Consider the following 21,184-nt stretch of genomic DNA (forward strand, 5'->3'; position numbering starts at 1 on the left):
TCCACTCCTCCGCCTTCTTTCTCCAATCATTTCTTTAATTGTTGGAGCTTTCATGGCTTGAAAGAGGCCCATGTTTTCTTCTTCTCTCCTGGCCTCTCCCTCTACTTTTCTGCTTTTGCTTGGCTCCTGTTCGCAAGATTTTGCCCGCTTGTAAGAAAAAAAACCTCCCGTCTGTTTCGTTATCTCCTCATCCCATCCACTCCAAGGAACGTTTGCAGAGTTTTCTTCCAACAGTAAAAAAAAAAAAACAACATCTACCTCCAACTGAAAATCTGGTTCTTTAAATGTAGTGAAGGCAACACGCTGCTCTGCAGAGATTAGAAGAGTCCACAACTGTCTGGCTGCACACGAACCTTTCCAAAAGCAGTAAACAGTTAGAGTAAACCAGACTGTGGTGCCATGGTGTTAAATAAAGCAGCTTTTCTGACTTCCTGAAGAGTTGACATGGAGATGCAAAACTGGAAAAAGACAGACGCATAGATCCAGCAAACATTAAGACGGTGAGGAGACAGATTATACGGAAAGTAAGAAACAAGAAGAATTAAAGCACCAAGAGGAGGAAGAACAGCTACCTGCACTGCCACTAAACTTCACTCCTCCGACCCGAAGGAGACCAAATGATAGATTTCAAAGATGTCCAGTCATCGCTCTCTGTGAGCTCTTTGTCGTTACCATGACACTGCCAAAGGAATGTCTTCAGCTTCCTTCATTTTAACCGTTTTTTGAGCTCCTAACAAAAGAAGACATGAAGAACATGTCGGCGACACGCATGGAGGCTTCACCTCCAATCCCCGCATATTCCCAGGCCCGATTCCAGGTGTGACTTAGGGTGCTCCCTCATGTGGCCACGTGCACCTAATGACCATGAAATCATGGATGATGTCATCATCACCTGAACCACTGTTGTCATTGGAAGGCCTTGATAAGTTATGGTAAGAACAGTTTTTTTTTTGCACTCATTCGATTGAGGGTGCAGAAATTTAAAAAACGGATTTAATGCCTCATTTTGCACCCTCATAGAACTTGGGTTGTAACACATAACTCCGACCTTTGACCTCCTTACTGGCTTCCTCTTTGTCATCCTGATGTCTGTGAAATTTGAGCTACTTCCTCATCTCGGCTCGTTTGATCTTTTTCTGGATAAAAGCGTTGAGCCGAGTGTGCATGAGTGAAGTGTAACTGTAGAGAGAACAAAAGGGGGGGAAAAAAAGAAATGGTTTTATATTGAGATGATTCATGCTCGTTGATCTGGCGGAGCTGTGTCAGGATCGTCCAACAGGAAATATCTCTGAGAGGAACCAAACCAGAGAGGATGAATACGGCATTTCCTCCTCCAGGCCGCTGTTAACCCTCGACGTGCTGCTGCAGGCATTCCTTATATCACAGATTCTCTCACTCAGCGGCTTTATGTGTCGCGTGTCATTTAAATTCCTCAGACAGGGCAGATCAGCTGTTTTCCCTCTCAATCGTCACTGAATCAGCTTCTGGACGAAACGTGTTTCTTTGCTTCTCATTAAGGTGTTTCGGGCCCCCTGACGGTTCTAATCAAATATTGTTTTAGCACAAGCCGCTACAGTTTGGATTGATTCGGGATTCGTTTGCTGATTCGTACCTCGATTGTTGCTCTTGTGTTACTGCAGCAGAGCAACGCAGGTAAATACCACTCAGCAAACAACAGCCTGTAATCTTTACCTAATTAATTAGCGCACAAGCAGAGCCTCTCCTCCTGCGCCTCCAACTTTTTTTCTACAAGAAGAAGAGGGAAAGAAGAGGAGGAGGAGGTGTGGTCCCTCCTGGCAGCTGAGGCCGCTGAAGATCTGTGACAGATGGGGCCGAGTCACAAAACTCACAGCCTCGGGCGAGATTCATCCCCCAGAACTTTCCACAGGGTGCCCAGATTTACCTGATCAGAGAGATGGAGGAGGGAGGTGTGTGTGTGTGTGTGTGTGTGTGTGTGTGTGTGTGTGTGTGTGTGTGTGTGTGTGTGTGTGTGTGTGTGTGTGTGTGTGTGTGTGTGTGTGTGTGTGTGTGTGTGTGTGTGTGTGTGTGTGTGTGTGTGTGTGTGTGTGTGTCCATTTGCGTTTGCAGGGCTCCAGAAATGTGCAGAGGAAGTCGAGGAAGCCTGGCCGCCTGTCATGGCTGACACAGAACCCATCTGCCTCAAACCTGTGGCGCCCTCAGATTCTCGCCCTCCCCTCCAACACACATACGCACGCACACATGCACACATTTATACACACTCCAAATGCTTGCTTTCTCCTTGAAACCCCCCTGAAAATGAAACACAGATAGACACAGACCTTATGACGGCTACACATGTCGCCAGCTTTGCATACCTTTTAAAAAGCACCGGGACTCTTACTTTGAAAATCACGAACACACAAACAGAAACTATAAAGAGCAGAGTTTATGTGTCCCATATGTGATGCCACATTGAATTTCCGGTTGAAAACGTCCCCCCCCCAAAATTCCTCCTCTCTGTCTTCATTTTTATGGATGTCACTGTGCTGCTTCTATTCCTCCGTGTTGTCAACCAAAACATTTCCAGATAATTCCTCTGAATTTGCCGAGAAGAAATGGACATTTGTTGTTTAACTCCTGAGCAGGATTCTCCTTTTCTAGCTGAGCTCGTTTTGCAATTCAGGTTGTTTTTTTCAGACAATGATGGAGAGAAGTTCCCCTTAATTATTCCTGCAGTTCTTCTGGTATTTGACTCTTCCTCTGTTTTTTTGTTTTTAAACAAGAATTTTTTCATCTGATGTGCATCACGATGCAGGCTTTACCGATCAATATTTTGGGATAAATGTTTCCTTTATACCTTCTAAAGCCTGCGTATTTACTACACCAGGTATATGCAACTCACCCTGTCTCATCAGCATCGAGACTGTTCTGGCTGACCAGGATGCCACCAGGAGTGGTCATTAACAGTGGATGGTTTCATCCCGTCTGCATAATGAATGTTGGCCATGAACTGTTGGCCGTGGGACACCGGCTGCATTATTTGCCCAGGGAGATCTCACCTGTTATCCTTTTATTTATTTTGTTTTATTTTTTATTTTATTATATTCTTTATATTGTTAATTTTGTTACCTGCTACATTTCATTGTGCTGGAAAACCTAAATTTCCCAGAGGGAGTCATCCCAAATGGATCAATTGAGTTCTAGGTCTAAGTCTATCATCTCCACCTCATCCGCTCTCATCTCGACTTCATCCTGTCCCATCTCCACCTCATCAGGTCTCATCTCCACCTCATCTTGACTTCATCCCGTCTCATTTCCACCTCATCCGGTCTCATCTCCACCTCATACAGTCTCATCTCCACCTCATCAGGTCTCATCTCCACCTCTTCCAGTCTCATCTCCACTTCATCATGTCTCAAGTGTTCATGCACCAACTTCGCCAGCTGCCTGTCACCGTTATTCCTTTTTCTTTCTGACTTTTTAGTACTTAATGTCTTTGCTTTTATTTTTTAATCATGCTCCTTTTTTTGCTGTCAATTGATTTAAGCTGTGCCCTTTCTTTTTTTCCAGCTGAGAGTGTTTTTTAAATTTTATTATATTCTTTATATTGTTACTTTTTGTTACCTGCTACATTTCATTGTGCTGAAAAACCTAAATTTCTCAGTAGGAGTCATCCCAAATGGATCAATTGAGTTCTACGTCAAAGTCTATCATCTCCACCTCATCTCGACTTCATCCTGTCCCATCTCCACCTCATCAGGTCTCATCTCCACCTCATCCAGACTTCATCCCGTCTCATTTCCACCTCATCCGGTCTCATCTCGACTTCATCCAGTCTCATCTCGACTTCATCCCGTCTCATCTCCACCTCATCCGGTCTCATCTCGACTCCATCTAGTCTCATCTCCACCTCTTCCAGTCTCATCTCCACCTCCATCAGCTCTCATCTCGACTTCATCCCGTCTCATTTCCACCTCATCAGGTCTCATCTCCACCTCTTCCAGTCTCATCTCGACTTCATCCCATCTCCACCTCATCAGGTCTCATCTCCACCTCATCAGGTCTCATCTCCACCTCATACAGTCTCATCTCCACCTCATCAGCTCTCATCTCGACTTCATCCCGTCTCATCTCCACCTCATCAGGTCTCATCTCCACCTCATCAGGTCTCATCTCCACCTCATCAGGTCTCATCTCCACCTCATACAGTCTCATCTCCACCTCATCAGGTCTCATCTCCACCTCTTCCAGTCTCATCTCCACTTCATCATGTCTCAAGTGTGCATGCACCAACTTTGCCAGCTGCCTGTCACCGTTATTCCTGTTTCTTCCTGACTTTTTAGTACTTAATGTCTTTGCTTTTATTTTTTAATCATGCTCCTTTTTTTTGCTGTCAATTAATTTAAGCTGTGCCCTTTCTTTTTTTCCAGCTGAGAGTGTTTTTAAAATGTTGTTATATTCTTTATATTGTTACTTTTTGTTACCTGCTACATTTCATTGTGCTGGAAAACCTAAATTTCCCAGAGGGAGTCATCCCAAATGGATCAATTGAGTTCTACGTCTAAGTCTATCATCTCCACCTCATCCGGTCTCATCTCGACTTCATCCTGTCCCATTTCAACCTCATCAGGTCTCATCTCCACCTCATCTTGACTTCATCCCGTCTCATTTCCACCTCATCCGGTCTCATCTCGACTTCATCCTGTCCCATCTCCACCTCATCAGGTCTCATCTCGACTTCATCCTGTCCCATCTCCACCTCATCAGGTCTCATCTCCACCTCATCTCGACTTCATCCCGTCTCATCTCCACCTCATCCGGTCTCATCTCGACTCCATCCCGTCTCATTTCCACCTCTTCCAGTCTCATCTCCACCTCCATCAGCTCTCATCTCGACTTCATCCCGTTTCATTTCCACCTCATCAGGTCTCATCTCAACTTCATCCCGTCTCATTTCCACCTCTTCCAGTCTCATCTCCACCTCATCAGGTCTCATCTCCACCTCTTCCAGTCTCATCTCGACTTCATCCCATCCCATCTCCACCTCATCAGGTCTCATCTCGACTTCATCCCATCGACAACTGCTTGTAACGTCATACGCACCGTCGTACACAAACGTGTACAAATCAATCGAGTGCCCTCATTGTTGTCTCGGGTGACTTCAACCATGTCAGCATGGCTAAAACATTGCCGTACTACAGACAATCTGTGAGCTGCATAACCAGAGGGGAGAGGACCATTGACCAGCTAAATGCCAATGTTACAAAACACCTCACCCCCTGTCTTCAGGAGAGGGCCCATCTCACCCCCCCTCCTCGAACTCCTTGTCCCTCTGTCATAGCCTTCTCCCAGCATTCGACTTTACACAATTTCCTTCACTGTTGACCAAGGTAGAAGACAGCTGACTGCGACTCTACGCAGCACAGGCTGCTGGCCCTGATGGGGTTAGCCCCAAGGTGCTCCGTGCCTGTGCCTCCGAGCTCTGTGGAGTCCTTCACATCTTTAGCTTTAGTCTTCAGAGGGTCCCTATGCTGTGGAAGACATCCTGCATCGTCCCTGTGCCAAAGATCCCGCACCCCAGTGATGCCAAGGACTACAGACTGGTGGCACTAACGTTACACATAATGCCACAGGAGGTCATTCCACTTCATCTCCACCTCATCCAGTCTCATATCCACTTCTTCCCGTATCCCATATCATCTCCTCCTCACTCCCATGAGCAGAAATGTAGTGAAAAATACGGACGTTATAACCTATACTTCAGGCCTGCGTTGTTGGTTTCAGTTTTGAGGAGCTGGTGCATCTCCCATCTTTATATTCGTCTACATGACCCAATAGGGTCATAAGACGTGAGTTCCTCCTGTCTCTTGGAAAATTTCAGTTTAACAGGTAGAGATGAATCAGTATATTTCCATCTAGTGGCTGGGAGTGTAAACACAACATTTGACATATAATGACGATAAGGCTTTGCTCACTATGACCTAAAAATCAATTGCATTTCCTGGAATTGATACGATCTTACATAACCTGATCATGATAAAGCTGGCTCTGCAGAATAAGAAAAAGAACCGTTAAAGACAAACTCATTACTGTAAATGGATTGGTTCAGCAGAAATAAAGAGAATAAACATCAGACAATGATCCAAAACAAAGATTAACGAGAGAACGTGAAAGAAACTTAAAGAAAATTAAATAACAATCCAATAATTAAACTTCTAGTTTAAGATCTGTAACAAATTTGCAGCTCTGATAAAAAAAAATCCAACACAAACTTGAACGGTTTTTATTGAACATTATCAAAATTACACTTTAAAAAAAAAAAAGCTCTGTATTTTCCAAGCCAGTCGTTAGTGATGAGAGAAACGATGATGTCATTCTGAAGAATTCTTTAAAAATGTCAAATGATCTAGATAAAATACATTTACGATTCTAGTTGACCTTGATTCCGTCTTATTTCATCATCCGTTAAAAATATTGGGTTCATGGTTTTTAATATTACCATAATCAGAAATATATGCCAAGCGCTGAAAGGTGACGACCGTCTCCTGCTGTTCTATTTAGGGCCCCTGTATACGGGCCGCGTGACCTATCTTCACGCTTGTCCCTGATAACTGACTCTACACACTGTCCTGTCTCTAATTAAAGGCACAAAAAGACCTTCGAGAAAAAATGGGGATTCTGTTTAGAAATGTTCCTATAAACCAAATTAAGGCGTTGAAATGTTTGTGTGTTTTGTACTTGAATAATCTAAATTCTTTATTTATCAGATATTAAAAGCAGAAAAACCCAAACCTAAAAAGTCTGTAACGGTAAGAACATACCGGGACACACTCGAGCGATGATCATGACAATCACATAGCTCACTAATTAATCCTAAATGTAAATAATTGATGTGAAATCTGATCAGAAATTCTCTTTCAAGTCGCCCGGGCTCCGATTCTTCCCTGATGGAAGGGAAATATTCATAAAATACTCAATTAAAGTGGAATCAGTAAGATTACAACAAATAATGTGTGAATTAAACAGAATAATACGGGCTGCTGAAACATGTCGGTCTCTCACACACTGACAGGAAGACGACGAGTGCATGGATTGAACCCTGACGTGTCAACACGCAGATACACAGATAGAAACGTTCCTGTGTTTGTCTTCATACTGTATGCTTTGTGTGTGTGTTTGTCAGTGTGTGTGTCCCTGCAGCACAGAGTTTATGATTCCACTCTCTGTGTTAACAGCCTCAGCTGAGGTTATTCGGGCCCTTGGGTGCTCGGTAAAAACTGTCCTCCTACACAATTGAGCGTGGAGCCGTAATTTAGCCCCGGGCTCACCTACCCACAGCCACCTAATGCATGCTGGGTATTCACATGTGAAACACGGCGGAGGAAATGGTACTGGGAGGCTGCTTTCACTTTGTCTGCTGATACAGAATGTCATTGTGTATGACGGAGAGCGTGCTGCTGTTCTGGGGATTTTTGAGCTGTTTTCACTTTGGTCTTTTTCTTCGGTTGTCTTTGGTCGTTTTTGTCAATGCAGCTCCTTTCATACTTAATAAGTAAACTCATTTTTTGTGTAATTCTAACTAATTTGTTAACCTATAACATTTGCAGATACTGTGAGGTCTACAGGAATGATGAGCACCATAAATTAATGCTCCTGTAGGTTGTTTCAGCCAAAGGGAAAACGCTCCAAATCAAAGTGCGCCTCAAAAAAGTATGTTTTAATCACAGCCAGACTCTGATATATTTGTTTTTCTTACCACTGTCCCCAAATGTCCTAGGGTAAGCTCAAAGAAACCGTCAGATGTTGTTCTGCAGCATTTTTTAAACAACCTCCGGTGTCAACCTAAAGACCGCAGTACCTCAAGCCTCCGCGTGAGGCTGACCGCATGCCAGAGCTCTCATACATACCCCATAAAATACTGTTTTGACAGTAGTAATGAACGTATGTAGAGCCTGGTTAAAAAAAAAAAAAAAGTTTTGCTTTTAATAGTTTGTGGGGGCGGGTTAGAAACCATCCGTTTTGATTTTATGAAGGATAAGAGACATGGCTGATCTGAGCGTGTTGTAGTTATTTGGGGGCTTTTTTTTTTTTGCATTGATTCAGCCGGGACAGTGTATAGAGTCGGGAGTCAAAGTGAGAGAGAATGACATGTCAAACAAGAACCTGGGCCGCCAGTCGCCAGGCCATCGTCGTCTCGCTGTCACTCATTATGTAACGATTGATAAGCTGAAAAGATAGTTAGAAAAGTCGGATGGTTGAACTTCTGTCATCGTATTTACTGTCAGGTTTGACTGCTCTAAAGCCTTTATCTTAATGATCCGCCTTCCATAAACTATCCGGGTGAAGAGGTCACTGTCTCGGTGTCTGCATCTCCTCTTGATCGCCCTGAGCTTCTTCGTCTGACACTTCCAGGGCGAAGACGTTTATGTGCAGCTTTTTCCTTTTTTTTTTTTTTTTTTGGCCAGGAGCCGCTTAAAGCCTCATAAGTGAAACGAGGAGAAAAAAAACCCCCAACAACATTGCAAATCTCACTTTCAGGAGTTTGGAGTCGGGCCAACTTCATCAGAAACAAACAAACAAAAAATAGAAAAGCTCATATGGTAGAAAAAACACTCTGGTGAACTGCACACTTGCATAAAAGCCCTGTGCAAATATTGAGAGTATCCCTGAGCCAAATATCCCTCACGGACATATTTATATATATCTGCTGCTCCCCTGTTACTTATCAGGATCTCTATGGTTAACAAAGGCGGCGTTTGGCACTGGTTCACCTCCCTTTACCCTCTCTAAAGCCCCTCCCTTTATATTTAATACTTAAAACGCTCTGCATGTGATTTAATGAGTGAAAACAGCCGATCGAGGGAAAGGAAAGATGTGTAAAGTACACAGAGAGAGAGAGAGAGCGGAGTGTGGAGGACGCAGAGAGAGGGAGAGGAGAAGTCTGTGGCGGACATGTTGGCGGTCACGCTCTGCTATCACCTTCTTTTTGACCGGAATTCATCCTCCCCTGGCGAGTTACTCCCATCTGTTCCTCCGTCGAGCAGCTAACTCTGCAGCTCCCACTGCTGCACAGCCGAGCCACCTCCAAAACTCTGACAAAGACCCATAAACACATAGAAACAAGCTTTTGTTAATTAATGCGTGTCAGTTTGGGGCCTTCGATGATTCAGCTGCATAAAAAGCATCTAGTGATGTAACACAAAGTCGAGAAATGATCGCAACGTTTTCTTTCAAATATCTAAATCTCAGCGTAGTTTTTAAATCAACTCAAATATTTCCACTTATCAGAAATTCTTATATGCTTGTTTGCATTTGCCCGTCTGTAAACATTCTCTTCCTCAGGTCGTCATGACTACGTCTAACTGAGAGTTTGGTTTCACCTGGGGCTTGGGAGGCAGCAGAGAGAATCACGCCCATGATTCCCCGCGAGCCTCAACGTTGGTGTTCATGTTTTTATTGTTTTGAATGAGAGCCCCCTGGTGGTGGAATTTAAATACTATAGCTTTAACAAGCCACAAAGGGGCTTTAGGTTTTGTTAACGCTTGAGTACTCTAACCTTTCTCAGCGGGTTACGATTTAACCAACACTCATCATAAAGGAGGCCATGTTGCAGGATCGTGTTTTTCCAGTTTATAAAATGATAGTCGAAAAACTGTTTCTTGCAAACGCTCTCCGAGTGTCGAGTGAGCGCTTCAAGTCTTATTCCTGAAATCTCCTTATTTGTGTTTTCTGGAAATGTCCCGACAATCCTTCCTCCAAAGTCGAACAAATCAGCTTTAATTCAGCAGCTTGAGGAGAAGTGAAGCTTTAAACATCACAGGGGGACAGACACAGAGGAAAAAAAGTCCTAGCCGTGTTTTTTTTTCTATCAGCTAAAGACATCTTACTGAAGGAACGTCTTTGTATTAACTTTTAAAAATTCCAATTACAAAGGAGCTTTAAGATCTCTCTGCGGAGTTTGACTTAGAGTCCGTGTTTGATCTCCCGTCCTCCACTGGGAGCTCCTCGTCTTCCTGCCTCTTCACCTTCTCTCTCTCTCTCTCTCTCCTTGCATTACTCCTCCTTTGTCTCCTTCCCTTTCACCTCTTCCTCCATCTTTCCTCTTCTTCCTTTTCCCCCTATGCATCATCCCCCTTTTTTCCTCTCCCATCTTTGCTCGTTTCCTCTCCCTTCCATCTCCTATTTTCTTCCTTTGCTCCTCATTTCTCTGCTTACCTTTTTTTCTTCTCTCCATGCACCTCTTTTATCCATACTCCTCTCTTTTCTCTCCGTTTTCTTCCTCTTTTCCTTGTCTTCCTTATTTCTCTTTCTTCCCCCTCTTCTTCCCTCCCTCCCTTCATCCTCTCATCTTCCCCCCCTCCTTATCCTTCTCTCTCACCTCTTCCTCCTATTCTCTCTAATCCCCTTTTCGTCACCCGCTCTAATTTTCACCTTCTTCCTCTCCTTATCCTCCTCCTTCCCTCCTCCTCTTCGTCACTCTGACTTTTCCTCCTTTCTTCCTCTTTTGCTTCCTTTTTTGTCTTTTTTTCTCGTCTATTCCTATTTTCTTCCTTTATTTTCTCTTCCCTCTTATTTTTCTTCCTTTTTTCTCACTCCTCCTTCCTCCTTGTTTCTCTGCACGTTTCCTATCCACCTCCTCAGTTCCTCTCCCTCTTTTTAGCCTCCGTCCTCTTTTCCCTCAATTTTCTAATTTTTCTTCTTCGTTATCGTCCCTGTCTTTCAGTCCTGTATTCTCCCTCTTTCCCTCCTCTTCTTTCTCCTTGTTTTTCGCTCTCTTCCTCTCTTATCTTCCTCTTCCTCTCTCTATGCCCCTTCTCTTCCTCCAGGCCCTCCTCGTCTTATCCACCTCTTCCTCGTTCCCATAAATGTTCTCACTCCTCTTCTAATCCCATTTTTCCCTTTGCTCTTTCCCCCTCTTGTCTCTTTTATTATGTTTTTTACCCTCCTGCTCTCTTCATCCTTCTCCTGTCCTGTGACAACCCTTCCTCTTCTATTTTTCCTCGTCTGCCTTGTATCATATTCCTCGTTTCCTCTCCTCCATTTAAATCTCTCCCACACCTTCCTTCTTATCCTCTTTACTCCTTCCTTCCTCCTCCCTTCCCTCTCAACTCCTCTCGTCTTCTTCTTGTGTCCTCCTCCTGTTCGTCCACAATCCTCCTTTACCTTTCTCTCCATTTGTCTTTCCTCTCCTTTTTTCCGTCTGCAGGCTACCTAAACATGTTCAGTCTTAGACCTCGGCTTACCTGTAAGAGAGATAGCAAGGGACAAGAATAAACTCTGTGTGTGCTCGTCGCTCTTCTTGTGGCTTCAATAACAGCAGACGACGGCTTACACCTTGCTGAATACTGCTGCTAACAGAGTGTCGACAGCATAACGCCTGTGTGTGTGTGTGTGTGTGTGTGTGTGTGTGTGTGTGTTTAAAGTGTGTGTGTGTGCGTGTGTGTGTGTGTGAGAGAGCAAATCCACCTCTCTACCTTTTCGACTTAATAAAGGAGTGTCTCGGTAACCATTACCCCCACAGCCATGCAGAACAAATTACATTTAATGGGGTTTCTTTGCCCCCACAGTCGTTTTCAGCGCTCGCTTCAAAATTTCAATTTAGTGCTTAATGCTAAGGTTTCCTTCAACGTATTATAGAGCAATATTATACCAATTACGGCGTCTGCGAACATTAAATTAAATGCATTAGCACAATATTGGAGAGAAAGGCAGCCGTTTGAGACAAGTTCTGTTCCAAAGCGATGCAGGCAAATGATCCGGGATATGAAAGGCGAAGAAAGCAAAGAGGCCCGACATCCAAACGCAATTATGTTTGTTGTCTTACAGTTTTATCTGTGCTGACTCATTTACTTTTTGATATTCCATATGGATTGTGTGGAGCCGACACCGACTTCATTTAACACGCTGCAAATCACTGAATAATAACCGGATCACGATGGAGGTGCTTTCAAAACAGTCTACAGAGATTGGAGCTCACAACCCAGACACGAAAAAAGCAGCAAACAACTTCAGTTCTTTAACCTTCAGGACTGTAAGTTAACTTTGACCTGCGCTCTGTTTTTGAGAGATTTCATGCGCTGCAAAGTCACAGAGAAAGGAGTCAGTTTATGTTTTTTTGTGCATTTTGAGCCAAGAACTGCTTAGATTTAAGTTTCACTGCTGTTCCAGTCATTCCAGCCTGAGGCGCTAAGGTGCAACCAACCTTCAAGGTCACACGTCTTTCTCCTTTTCAACCAGTTTAAACTCAGGCAGCTCCATTAAGGGTTAAACTGAGGTGAAAAAAGGGCTCATTTTCACTCAAAATTTCTTTATTAGACGTTGATTTAACCTGCTCTAAATTTGAATCTTTGCTTTCCGGCTCCACGTCCATCACTCTCCGGAGCTTCTCTGACAGTCTGTCTGCGACCCCAGTGAGGGGAGGAATCACGGAGTACAGCGGCGTTTGCTTTATAATCACAGAGGCAAAGAGGGGGGATAAAAACAGATGGCTGGACAGGGACCAGGCGAGGACCGGTCACGTGACTGGGGCGGCGTGCCACGGAACTTCCTGCTCGCACTCCCTCTCCTTCGCAGCAGTTGGTGTCACTACTCGCGCCGTCTGCGTGAATCTGAGGCCCCGGCTGAACAGATTGGCCAGTCGGCGAGGATCATTCGCAGAAAAACTCTGCTAATCTCCCACCGGCTGCCTCGATCACGCTCACATACACTGTCTCTCTTTCTTTCTTTTCTCCTCAAAACTGTGTCGAGGGAGGGCGCCAGGATTTACTAAACATGTCATCATGAGCTCGATCCAAACCCACAGATCCACTGTTTGGAGAAAAAGAGAAGACCTACTCTTACAAAATGAAGTTTCTGACCATCTTAAAGGGGTATTACGCCCCAAAACGTAACACATTTCAACTAAACCGGTCGAGTGTGACGTCAGTCTTCTGCACAATAATTTTTTTTAAGAATCCTTTGCACGAATATAGATCTATCTTTTTTTAAACTGCCTTTTCTTTGAGCCCAGCTGTGTTATTGTCTGTCTCTTTAGAAGAGAGTAGATTTCCTTATTGGGCTTTACATGTCTGATATACAGTTTGAGACGTATCTGTGATGCTGTAAAGCTGCATTTTAAGATATAACTTGAAGCTAAACTGAACTCAAACATGGTTGTGAAAATGCTTCTTTGTCCTTTGTTTGCACAAAATGACTTTCTCTCCCTCCCTCTCTCTCTCTCCCTCTCTCCGAGTATTCTCTCCACGTCCTGCCTGCTGACTTTTTTTCTCCCTCTGTCGAGTCGAAGAGCATGAAAGTGACTTCCTTCGATGGCCTCTGCAGCCCGCGGCGTTCTGTTCAATCCCTCCATCGCTGTGATGGACTTCAGGGTCACGACTCGCTTCCTCCTGGAAGATCGGCTGCACCGAGCACCAGGAAATCTGAAGATTGTAAGAACACACACACACGCACGCAGCTAATGTACGCACAGTCGCACACACTACTTGTGTGCACAAACACATCCAGCTCATGTGCTCACACACACACACACACACAGTGCATCTTATTACATGTTCACACTGCACACAAGTACTCACCTAAAGAAAGCTTCTCCTCACTCAGATAATAAAAACAACATATCGTGTTAAGATGACTATTTGGGGACACAGTTTGCTGACTTCCATTTCTTTTATTGTTGCTTTTTAACTTGATTTTCTTCTTATTTTCACTGTTTCCTCTCAGATATACAAACACTGAAATCTGACACATGAGCAGCATGTTTCTGAATCTTCATCTTAAAAAGTTGTGCAGACGTTACAAACTTACTGAGTTGTTCTACATTGCGGCTGTAGCAGACTGTGTTCAGGCCTCTTACTCATGTTCTGCTTATATTATCACTGCGTGGGGTCAAATAAAAATGCAGATTTAATATAAAAAGTGCGTCTTTTTACGCTCATTATTCCTCTTTACACTCCCTGAGATGTGACCCTGATTGTCACCTGCAAACCTTTCTGTGAGCCCATCAAACTGGTTCTCTTCCTGACTGACATGAGTGGAAATGATTGACATGCATAAGAACGAGACTTAAATCTGGGATGATCGTATGAAGATGAGACAAAGTGAGCGCGCTCTCTCTCCAGACTCCCTGCGACAACGACTAACAGCTCCATAAAGTCGAACACAGCGACCCTGCTCCTCTCCGTCTCAAACAACATCTCTCTTATAAATTTAATAAGGATCGCAGTAAAGCTCCGCCGCAGCGCTCGGTGACATCGCTGTGCGAGCACTTTAGAGTCTTTAACTCTCCCCTTTAAAGAACCACTCTGTCCTTTTTTTAAGGGAATAGACCCGACATGACATGGCTCATTTTCAAACAGCCTCTTCCGGTCAAAAAGAAAGTTCTTTCCCTCCCTTAATTTAATGTTTGAAAGTCAAGAAGATCAGTATTCAGACATTTTGTAATCATCAGCTGTTTAGGTCTGAAACACTTTGCTACTCTTTGGCACATTTTAGAGGTTATTGTTTCTGCATAGAAATCACGACCTGGACTCGGCTTTTAGTCCAAAATATGCACACCGATGAGGAACAAGGGCAGGGGTCAAATGAAGAGGGTGTGTTTTTTTATTCTCCAAGCGCAGATCGACTCATCCAGCTGACCTTTAACAGGAACGTCGCGAAAAAATTAGAAATTAAATCAGCATTTACTCAACTTGCGTTTTCACTGTATTATACTCAACAATGTTGTTTTCATACTAATCAGCGTTATCCCACTGTAACAGAAAAAGCATTGTATACAAATGTTCGGAGGATTTAAACTCCAGTTTTTGGCAGCAGAGGCTGGCTCCAGGAACACAGGAAGTCACATACACAACACATACAAAAACAGTTTGTACAGCATGAATAAACATAAACAGGGTCTGGGTCAGAATAGTTATTCTCATCACTGGCACACACTGTATGATACGTTTTTAAAGTGCAGCTCTGTTTTGATTTGAAGAACGATGAGTGTTCTCCATAGTTAGGCACCAAGCTGACACGATTGACAGGTGTGCACGCCGTAACGGTTCGCCAAGAGGCTTAAAAACCCGCCTCAGCTCCAGCTCTCGGCCTATCGTTAGGTTGACTCAAAGTTAGGCTGGGTCATCATTTCCAGCATGGTGGCTGCTGCTGATGAGCCTCCAGAGCGCCCTGCAGGACCTGATGGCTGACGTCACTCAGGCTTCCTCCATTGTTAGTAACAACACCAGCCCTACTGTCCAATGAAAATACGGTAAAACAGGATACAATAAGATTCAGCACCTAACTATGCAACACATTATGAAACAATAGAAATTATACCGTTTGACATGTTTGGATACGATACAAGTGGTTTTGAATTAAGCATGCATTTAGTAAACTTCGTCCTGTTTGAACAAAGTTAACTGGTACATTTGCTCATTTGCGACTTCCCTTACAAAAATCATATTTTACGGGCTGCAGAGCAGTCCTGAGCAGTCTTATCAGCCTTCTTTGACTGATGTGTGTGTGTCTAATGTTGCTCATCCGTTAAACAGCATGTTCAAAACGGACTCCACCCACCTGGCCTGAACCCCGGCGCTCAGATTAGGCCTCCTCCTGCCCTCAGAGCAGCTCCGCCTGCAGAGAAAATGTGTGTACAAGTGAAAGTGCACCGTGCCACAAAGCCACACCGGATTTATTAAAACCCACTCCAAGACGTACTCGTGCTTTATCCGGCAGAGAACCCGTGCAGCGTTTTTATACCTCTTGGCTGCAGTGGCGAGGCGGCTGAGAAGACGAGCACCCAGTGTACTTTAAATGTGTGAAATGTGGCGAGGAGAGGCGGCTGGGACCACCAGGTGCTGCCTCTCCACCTCGAGCGGCCCGAGGAGCGCTTCTCCTCTCCAATAACCCGGCGGGCTGAGATGCCACTCGCAGCAGCCGAGCCAAAAGACATTTCAAGTGTGCACTTCAAAGGGGCCTTGGATTATGTTCGCGCACAGTCTATCCTGAGGGGATCCTTTGAAGGGAAACTTACTGCAGAGCCACTGGTGGCCGCTCAGTCTGTGTGTGTGTGTGTTTGTTTGTTTGTCTAAAACCATTTTACTCACTGCTCCTGCCGCTGTGCTGCGGTGTTGGGAGGGGTTTCTTCCTGCTGAAGTTTCAGTCCAAACTGAATTTTAAGAGTTTTCGGTCCAAGAAGTGAAGAATCCACTTTGGGAATATGAAGCTTATTTTTCAGACTTTCTTTCAACAAGGAGTTTGTGCATAAAATATTTCTTAAATACCTGCAGGAGCGTGCTATGAAATATAAATGAACAGCCGAAACAGTAAAACATTCTTCAAAGTATTTGAGAAAATGAGTTTCTAAGAAATATGATAGTTATAAGTTAGTTCTCTGGTGCAGAGACAGATCAAGGTGTCATTTTGAAAGACATTTGACATTCATTCAACTAACGAACTAGCGAGCAGCTTCAGATCCTCATCAGTGTTTTCTGTCTGAATTTGACGCACGTTAAAAAAGAAATACGATCTCACGTTGTGTCGATCATGTCTGTACACAGACTCTGTGATTACACGTTTGATTTATTAATAATGAACATTTTTAAGGTTGTTTTTCCCGCTCAGAGAGATCCAGTTTCCTTCACTCTGGGAGCAGTAACGTCTCCTCCAGCGAGCCAGCGTGACACCATCTCTCTCCATCAGCACGTGTCACTGCAGGCGTCTAAAGGTGGCTGCTGATTAGCGGCTGACAAATTGCGCGGCGTCGAGGGGAGGCAACAAACATCTGTAGGACACCTGGACCCACGCATGTTAGGAGATGAAAGGGACAGAGGAGGGATGGGGGAGAGGGGGTTGTTGTTAGGGAAACAACAGCAACTCTGGCAGGAGATTATCATAATTAAAGCGGCATCAATTAAAAGGGTCAATCACGGCGCGGCGGCTACCTTCCAACGCAGATGGTGGAATTAGTTTAGCGATGCCTCCTCCTTCCTGTCATCACAGAGACATGTTTTATTGACACACAGGTGTGAGAGCCAGATTCACATCCTCATGGATTATCGAGAGAGGCCTTCTTTGAGTTTTTGAAGATATTGAGAAATAGTGTCGGACAAAATCGTGTATTTGATCCGCAGCTCCCACAGCCACATGTCCCATGTCTCCTCAGGCGAGGGATTTAATACCAAGTTGCTCCTGCTGCTTTTTCTGCGTTGTGTGAATGTGTGACGTGTGTCTGATGGTCACTTTACACAGCAGCCTCTTCGTATTTGTAGGTGAGACCTGCGGTGTTGAGTAGGTAGTTTTATAAGAGGGGACATGAGAATTCGAGAATGTTTCGTTTGATTAGAAACAGTTTACCGACATTTCAACACCATCCTGGACTCTTCCTCTGAAGCGACGGGGAGATATTCGGTCAAACGTAGGAGCTGTTTGCTTTAGAATCATGCCGGCCAGGTTAGTGCAGCAACAAAGACAAAAACCCTGTGACGTACTGCTGACAACTTAACTTCATATTTAATGTAATGAGAACAACAATAAATCTGTATCTGCACGCTTCCTGTGCGAGAAGAGGCGGCTCTGCAAGTAAATAGAACTATAAGCTGTGAGCTCATCTTTCCACCAGATAATGGCGGTAAACAAAAGTAGGCGGGGCTCTGAGTCAACTGTCCCCATGGAACCGGGTATAAAGCGGCAGGCTGACCTGCGAGGGGAAGTGTGGGTGGGTAAAGCGGCCGCGGGGCCCCGACGGGGGGCCGGCTTCCACCCAAGATGAGTCCTGACACTGGGGTTCAGGGGTTAATTTGTGTAACAGGCAAATTTGCATACAAATGAAAAATGACAGAATTTTTCTGTTCTCCGCAACTTTCAATGTCATCCGCATCCATCTGCCCCCCCCCCCCCCCTTCCTCCCTCCCTCCCTCCCCCGCACGCTGTTTGAAGAATATTCATTACTTGTGAAGCTGGGGCACCTTGTTTGCTATTAATCTCCACCGCAGGTCAATGACTTAATTTGCTCAACTTTATCAGTGGTGCCATTCACTTTTCCTTTCTTCCTCCGCCCGTCCGCTGCCTTTGTAGCTCTCTTTAAAGTGTTCTCATTGCTTCTCTTCACACAGAGCCGTTAAGCTTTTTAAAGCACAACAAAGGCACAGTAACTCTGGTCTCGGAAACAGTTTTGAAGACATAAATGAATTACTTGAGAGGGAAATAGACGCTGCTCCTCCAGATTGCTCCTTCTTCTTCTTCCTCTTCTTCCCCCTCGAAACGCCCAACAACTTCTGTAAAGATTTCCACTCGAATCTCTCCTTCTTCATTCCTCCTTTCTTAGTCCTGATTGGATTGATTGTTTTTCTAATCCAGGGGAAATTACTTGCGAAAAGGGGTCACATAATCATGGTGCAAATAGTGAAGAAACGAGAGAAGGGCTTCTTACTAAGCGCCCGTGCGTGTAGGTGAGTTCTGCATGTACAGCATGTCCACTTTGTCCCCCAATTAAAAAAGCCTTTCAGATAAAACCACACACATACTGACGCCATGTTTGATCCTGATGATTATATAAGACAGCTGAATTAATCAGCTATCGATGACAAACTTAAAAAAACATGTAACGGACCTTTATGTTGCTCACAGTTTCACAACAAAGACTCAAACTCTGCAGGGAGAGGATGATCGCAGTTTTGTGAATGAGTTTCAGAAACAGGGTGGAGAGAGAGAGAGAGAGAGAGAGAGAGTGAGAGAGAGGGGGGGAGTGACATGCAGGATAGGAGCCACTGGTCCGATAAGAACACTGGCCACCTGCTTGGAAGACGATTGTCTCAGCACACATGAACCACTTGGCCACTGGTGCTCCCATCACGTGAGCTGAAAGCTGCTCAAACGTCCTGGATAACTCTGTAACAACAGAGTCAGTGGACACTTAAATACCGGTTAGTGACACAAGTCAAGGCGTCCATTGTTGAGGTCAAGCTTGATCTGTATAGCTCAGAAGATACGCTCTCTTACTTCCTTAAAACTTGATCTGTTTCTAATATCTTAAAAGAGTTTCCCCAAGTTGTACGAGTTCAATCAGGCAACTGTCTTTGTCTTTTCATGGAAGCCAAACGTAGAAGAAGAGCTCCAGTGTTATTCAAAGTGTGTCAGTACTTACTGTCACGTACACAACCATGCTTGCATTTTATAATGCGCACGTTAAACATTTCTTTTCATCTCTAATCGCTTGTTTAGGCTGAACCAGAAGTGCAGGAAACAAACCCCGTCAGATTAAAAGCTTCCATGTTCGACTGAACGCGGAGTTACACAGAATCCATACATTTGTTTACTTCCACATACGGTGCACGTCTGTGAGAGCGGTGACGTCTGTTTGCCGTAAACATTATTTAAGATTCTTTACATTCGAGCAACATTTTGTACCATCCGGGAGTCTCAAAGAGAAACGGCAAAGTTTGGATGTTTGCATCCTGCAGGCGTTTTGCAGCAGCTCTATAATCCAAACTTCCAGCTTCATTAAATATCCTCCTCTTCTTCCTCCTTCAAGAAGAGGAAAAAGTCTTGGAGAGGAAGGAGAAAGTATAAAGCATAAAGCAAGAGAGTGAGGGGTCTTGTGAACCATTGTTTGGATCTTTATGCAAAAACCCCCTTTGCGTTTGAAACTCTTGATCCCCCATAGGCAGCAGAGAGGAGCGTATTGATCTGCTCTGAAAGGAGACGGCCCTTTCATCACGCTTCCTCCTCACCTTAGACGCCTTTGAGGAGGCTCCTTAAGGATCGCAGCACCCTCGCCCTGCTACCGGCCCCGAGATTAGGACGGCGATAACCCGTCCAACCCTAATAGGTAGCGAACGAAAGCACAGGCTGTCTAATTAGTGCTGATCAAAGGCGAGGACTTTATCCCCAAAACAAACCTGCACATTTGTATGTGCTCAGGAGAGGAGGAGGTGAAGGTGGAAGGAGGAGGGGAGGATTTTGAGGTTTTGAACTTCTTGGAGACGTAGTTCTTTTTCTTCTGTTTTTTTGATGATAATATGCACAGCCTCGCCCGTTCAACGTTTCTTCTTCTCTGCTTAATTTGCATGCAGACATGTGAGTGCAGATAGGGCAACACACAGAGGTTATTCATGAGCCGGAGTCTGTGCCTGAAACTCTGACATACCTGCACGTAGAGAATGAAAGTGAAATCACGTGTGCTCCGTGACTTCTTCTTCAAATAGCCAATCAAATAATATGACGACTTACACTATTTTGACTAAATAACGAGCCGTCTGCAAACACGGTTACCGTTTACTTTCTGGGATAGCATTATTTGATAGCTCTCTGTATTCATGTGTTCTTGGTGCCTTTGCAGTGTCGTCTTTTCCTCTGTCTATCCTGAACACAACAGCAAACTGCAAATGTGCAGGAGACAAGATTATATCCGTTTCTATTGCATGCTCAGTTTGAGGGATGACGATGGAAAGATAAGATAGAAACTGAAAAGTTTTAGGGTCACTCTGAGGTCGACTCACGTCTGCCGATAAACTTCTGTGCTCCTTCAAAAGATGAGCTTCATTCTTGTAAAGGTTTCCCATCGTTGTTTTCATGGTGATATTTTTGCATCCTTTGCACACTTGTTGAACACCAGGACTTTTGCTCTTCTGTGGAAACTTAAAGCTTCACCTTTATTTTCTCATTCAAACTTTGCAGAAAGTTTCTTCTGCATGTGTTCTGAACTCGAAGGTCTTTCCTCTTTGATTTCCCTTGAAGAACAAGTCCAACCACGATGAAGTCATAACTGCACCAAGCTTCAAAGAGCCAAAACCGACGCCTGTCTGACTGCTGTTTGAGATAAGAATCGTAGCGCCTCGGGTAAAGACCCGCAGAGTCATATGTGAAAGCAATTAGTGTGATTGCAAAGAGGAAGGAGAAAAGTGCAAATGTGTCACTAGTTCTTACAAATATGGCCGAAATCCAACCACATCTACTGGTGGGGTTAAACGTGCCTCTGACCTCTTGTGACCTTTCCAGCTTTTAACCTTATTTTTCTGTTTTTGTCTATTATGTCGCTGGCAAAGTTTGCCAAAAAACGATTTATCACGTAATCTTATTTGCCCTGCCAATCGGTCTTTGTAAGTGTTTTCATCATTAGGCAGCTGAATCTGGGAGCCGAGCGCTCGCTGATGAGGAAGAGGCCAAACTGCAGCAGCAAAAGTGTCAAACTTCATCCCATTTACTGTCAGACGTCTCCCGCAAGTTTGATGCAAATGTACAAATT

General features: G+C 44.4%; 1 protein-coding gene and 1 long non-coding RNA gene across 53 annotated transcripts in view; one reads left to right on the forward strand and one right to left on the reverse strand.

Moving 5' to 3' along the window:
- The window catches only part of LOC306818469, a 56,536-nt gene extending 52,861 nt beyond the window's left edge, over nt 1-3,675 (forward strand). For 2 of the 3 annotated variants that reach the window (XR_013778250.1, XR_013778252.1), the window contains one exon: nt 2,645-3,159. This is a non-coding gene — a long non-coding RNA (uncharacterized lncRNA). Of the gene's footprint in view, nt 1-2,644; nt 3,160-3,536 lie in introns of those variants that run through there. The other variant, XR_013778251.1, reaches the window with a different exon arrangement.
- On the reverse strand, nt 2,848-5,020 carry LOC306818463 (uncharacterized protein; the record flags this gene model as incomplete). 50 transcript variants are annotated; one of them, XM_079336061.1, is made up of 9 exons in its annotated part: nt 2,848-3,249; nt 3,282-3,375; nt 3,682-3,713; nt 3,746-3,849; nt 3,893-3,956; nt 3,994-4,214; nt 4,532-4,583; nt 4,616-4,741; nt 4,880-5,020. In XM_079336061.1, 9 exons carry the CDS (start codon nt 5,018-5,020, stop codon nt 3,151-3,153), a joined length of 933 nt encoding a protein of 310 aa, XP_079192187.1. In that variant the 3' UTR covers nt 2,848-3,150. The 50 variants fall into 50 exon arrangements, 1 of the variants encoding a protein (XP_079192187.1); XR_013778222.1 differs by lacking the exons at nt 3,682-3,713; nt 3,893-3,956 and adding an exon at nt 4,774-4,836 and having other exon boundaries at nt 3,178-3,196; nt 3,250-3,375; nt 3,735-3,892; ... (2 more) ...; nt 4,721-4,741; nt 4,880-4,963; XR_013778223.1 differs by lacking the exons at nt 3,682-3,713; nt 3,893-3,956 and adding an exon at nt 4,753-4,836 and having other exon boundaries at nt 3,178-3,196; nt 3,250-3,375; nt 3,735-3,892; ... (2 more) ...; nt 4,616-4,636; nt 4,880-4,963.
- Between the last annotated feature and the right edge of the window lie 16,164 nt (nt 5,021-21,184).

This window comes from Symphodus melops (assembly GCF_947650265.1).
Source record: "Symphodus melops genome assembly, chromosome: 23".
In the NCBI taxonomy this organism is placed as follows: domain Eukaryota; kingdom Metazoa; phylum Chordata; class Actinopteri; order Labriformes; family Labridae; genus Symphodus; species Symphodus melops.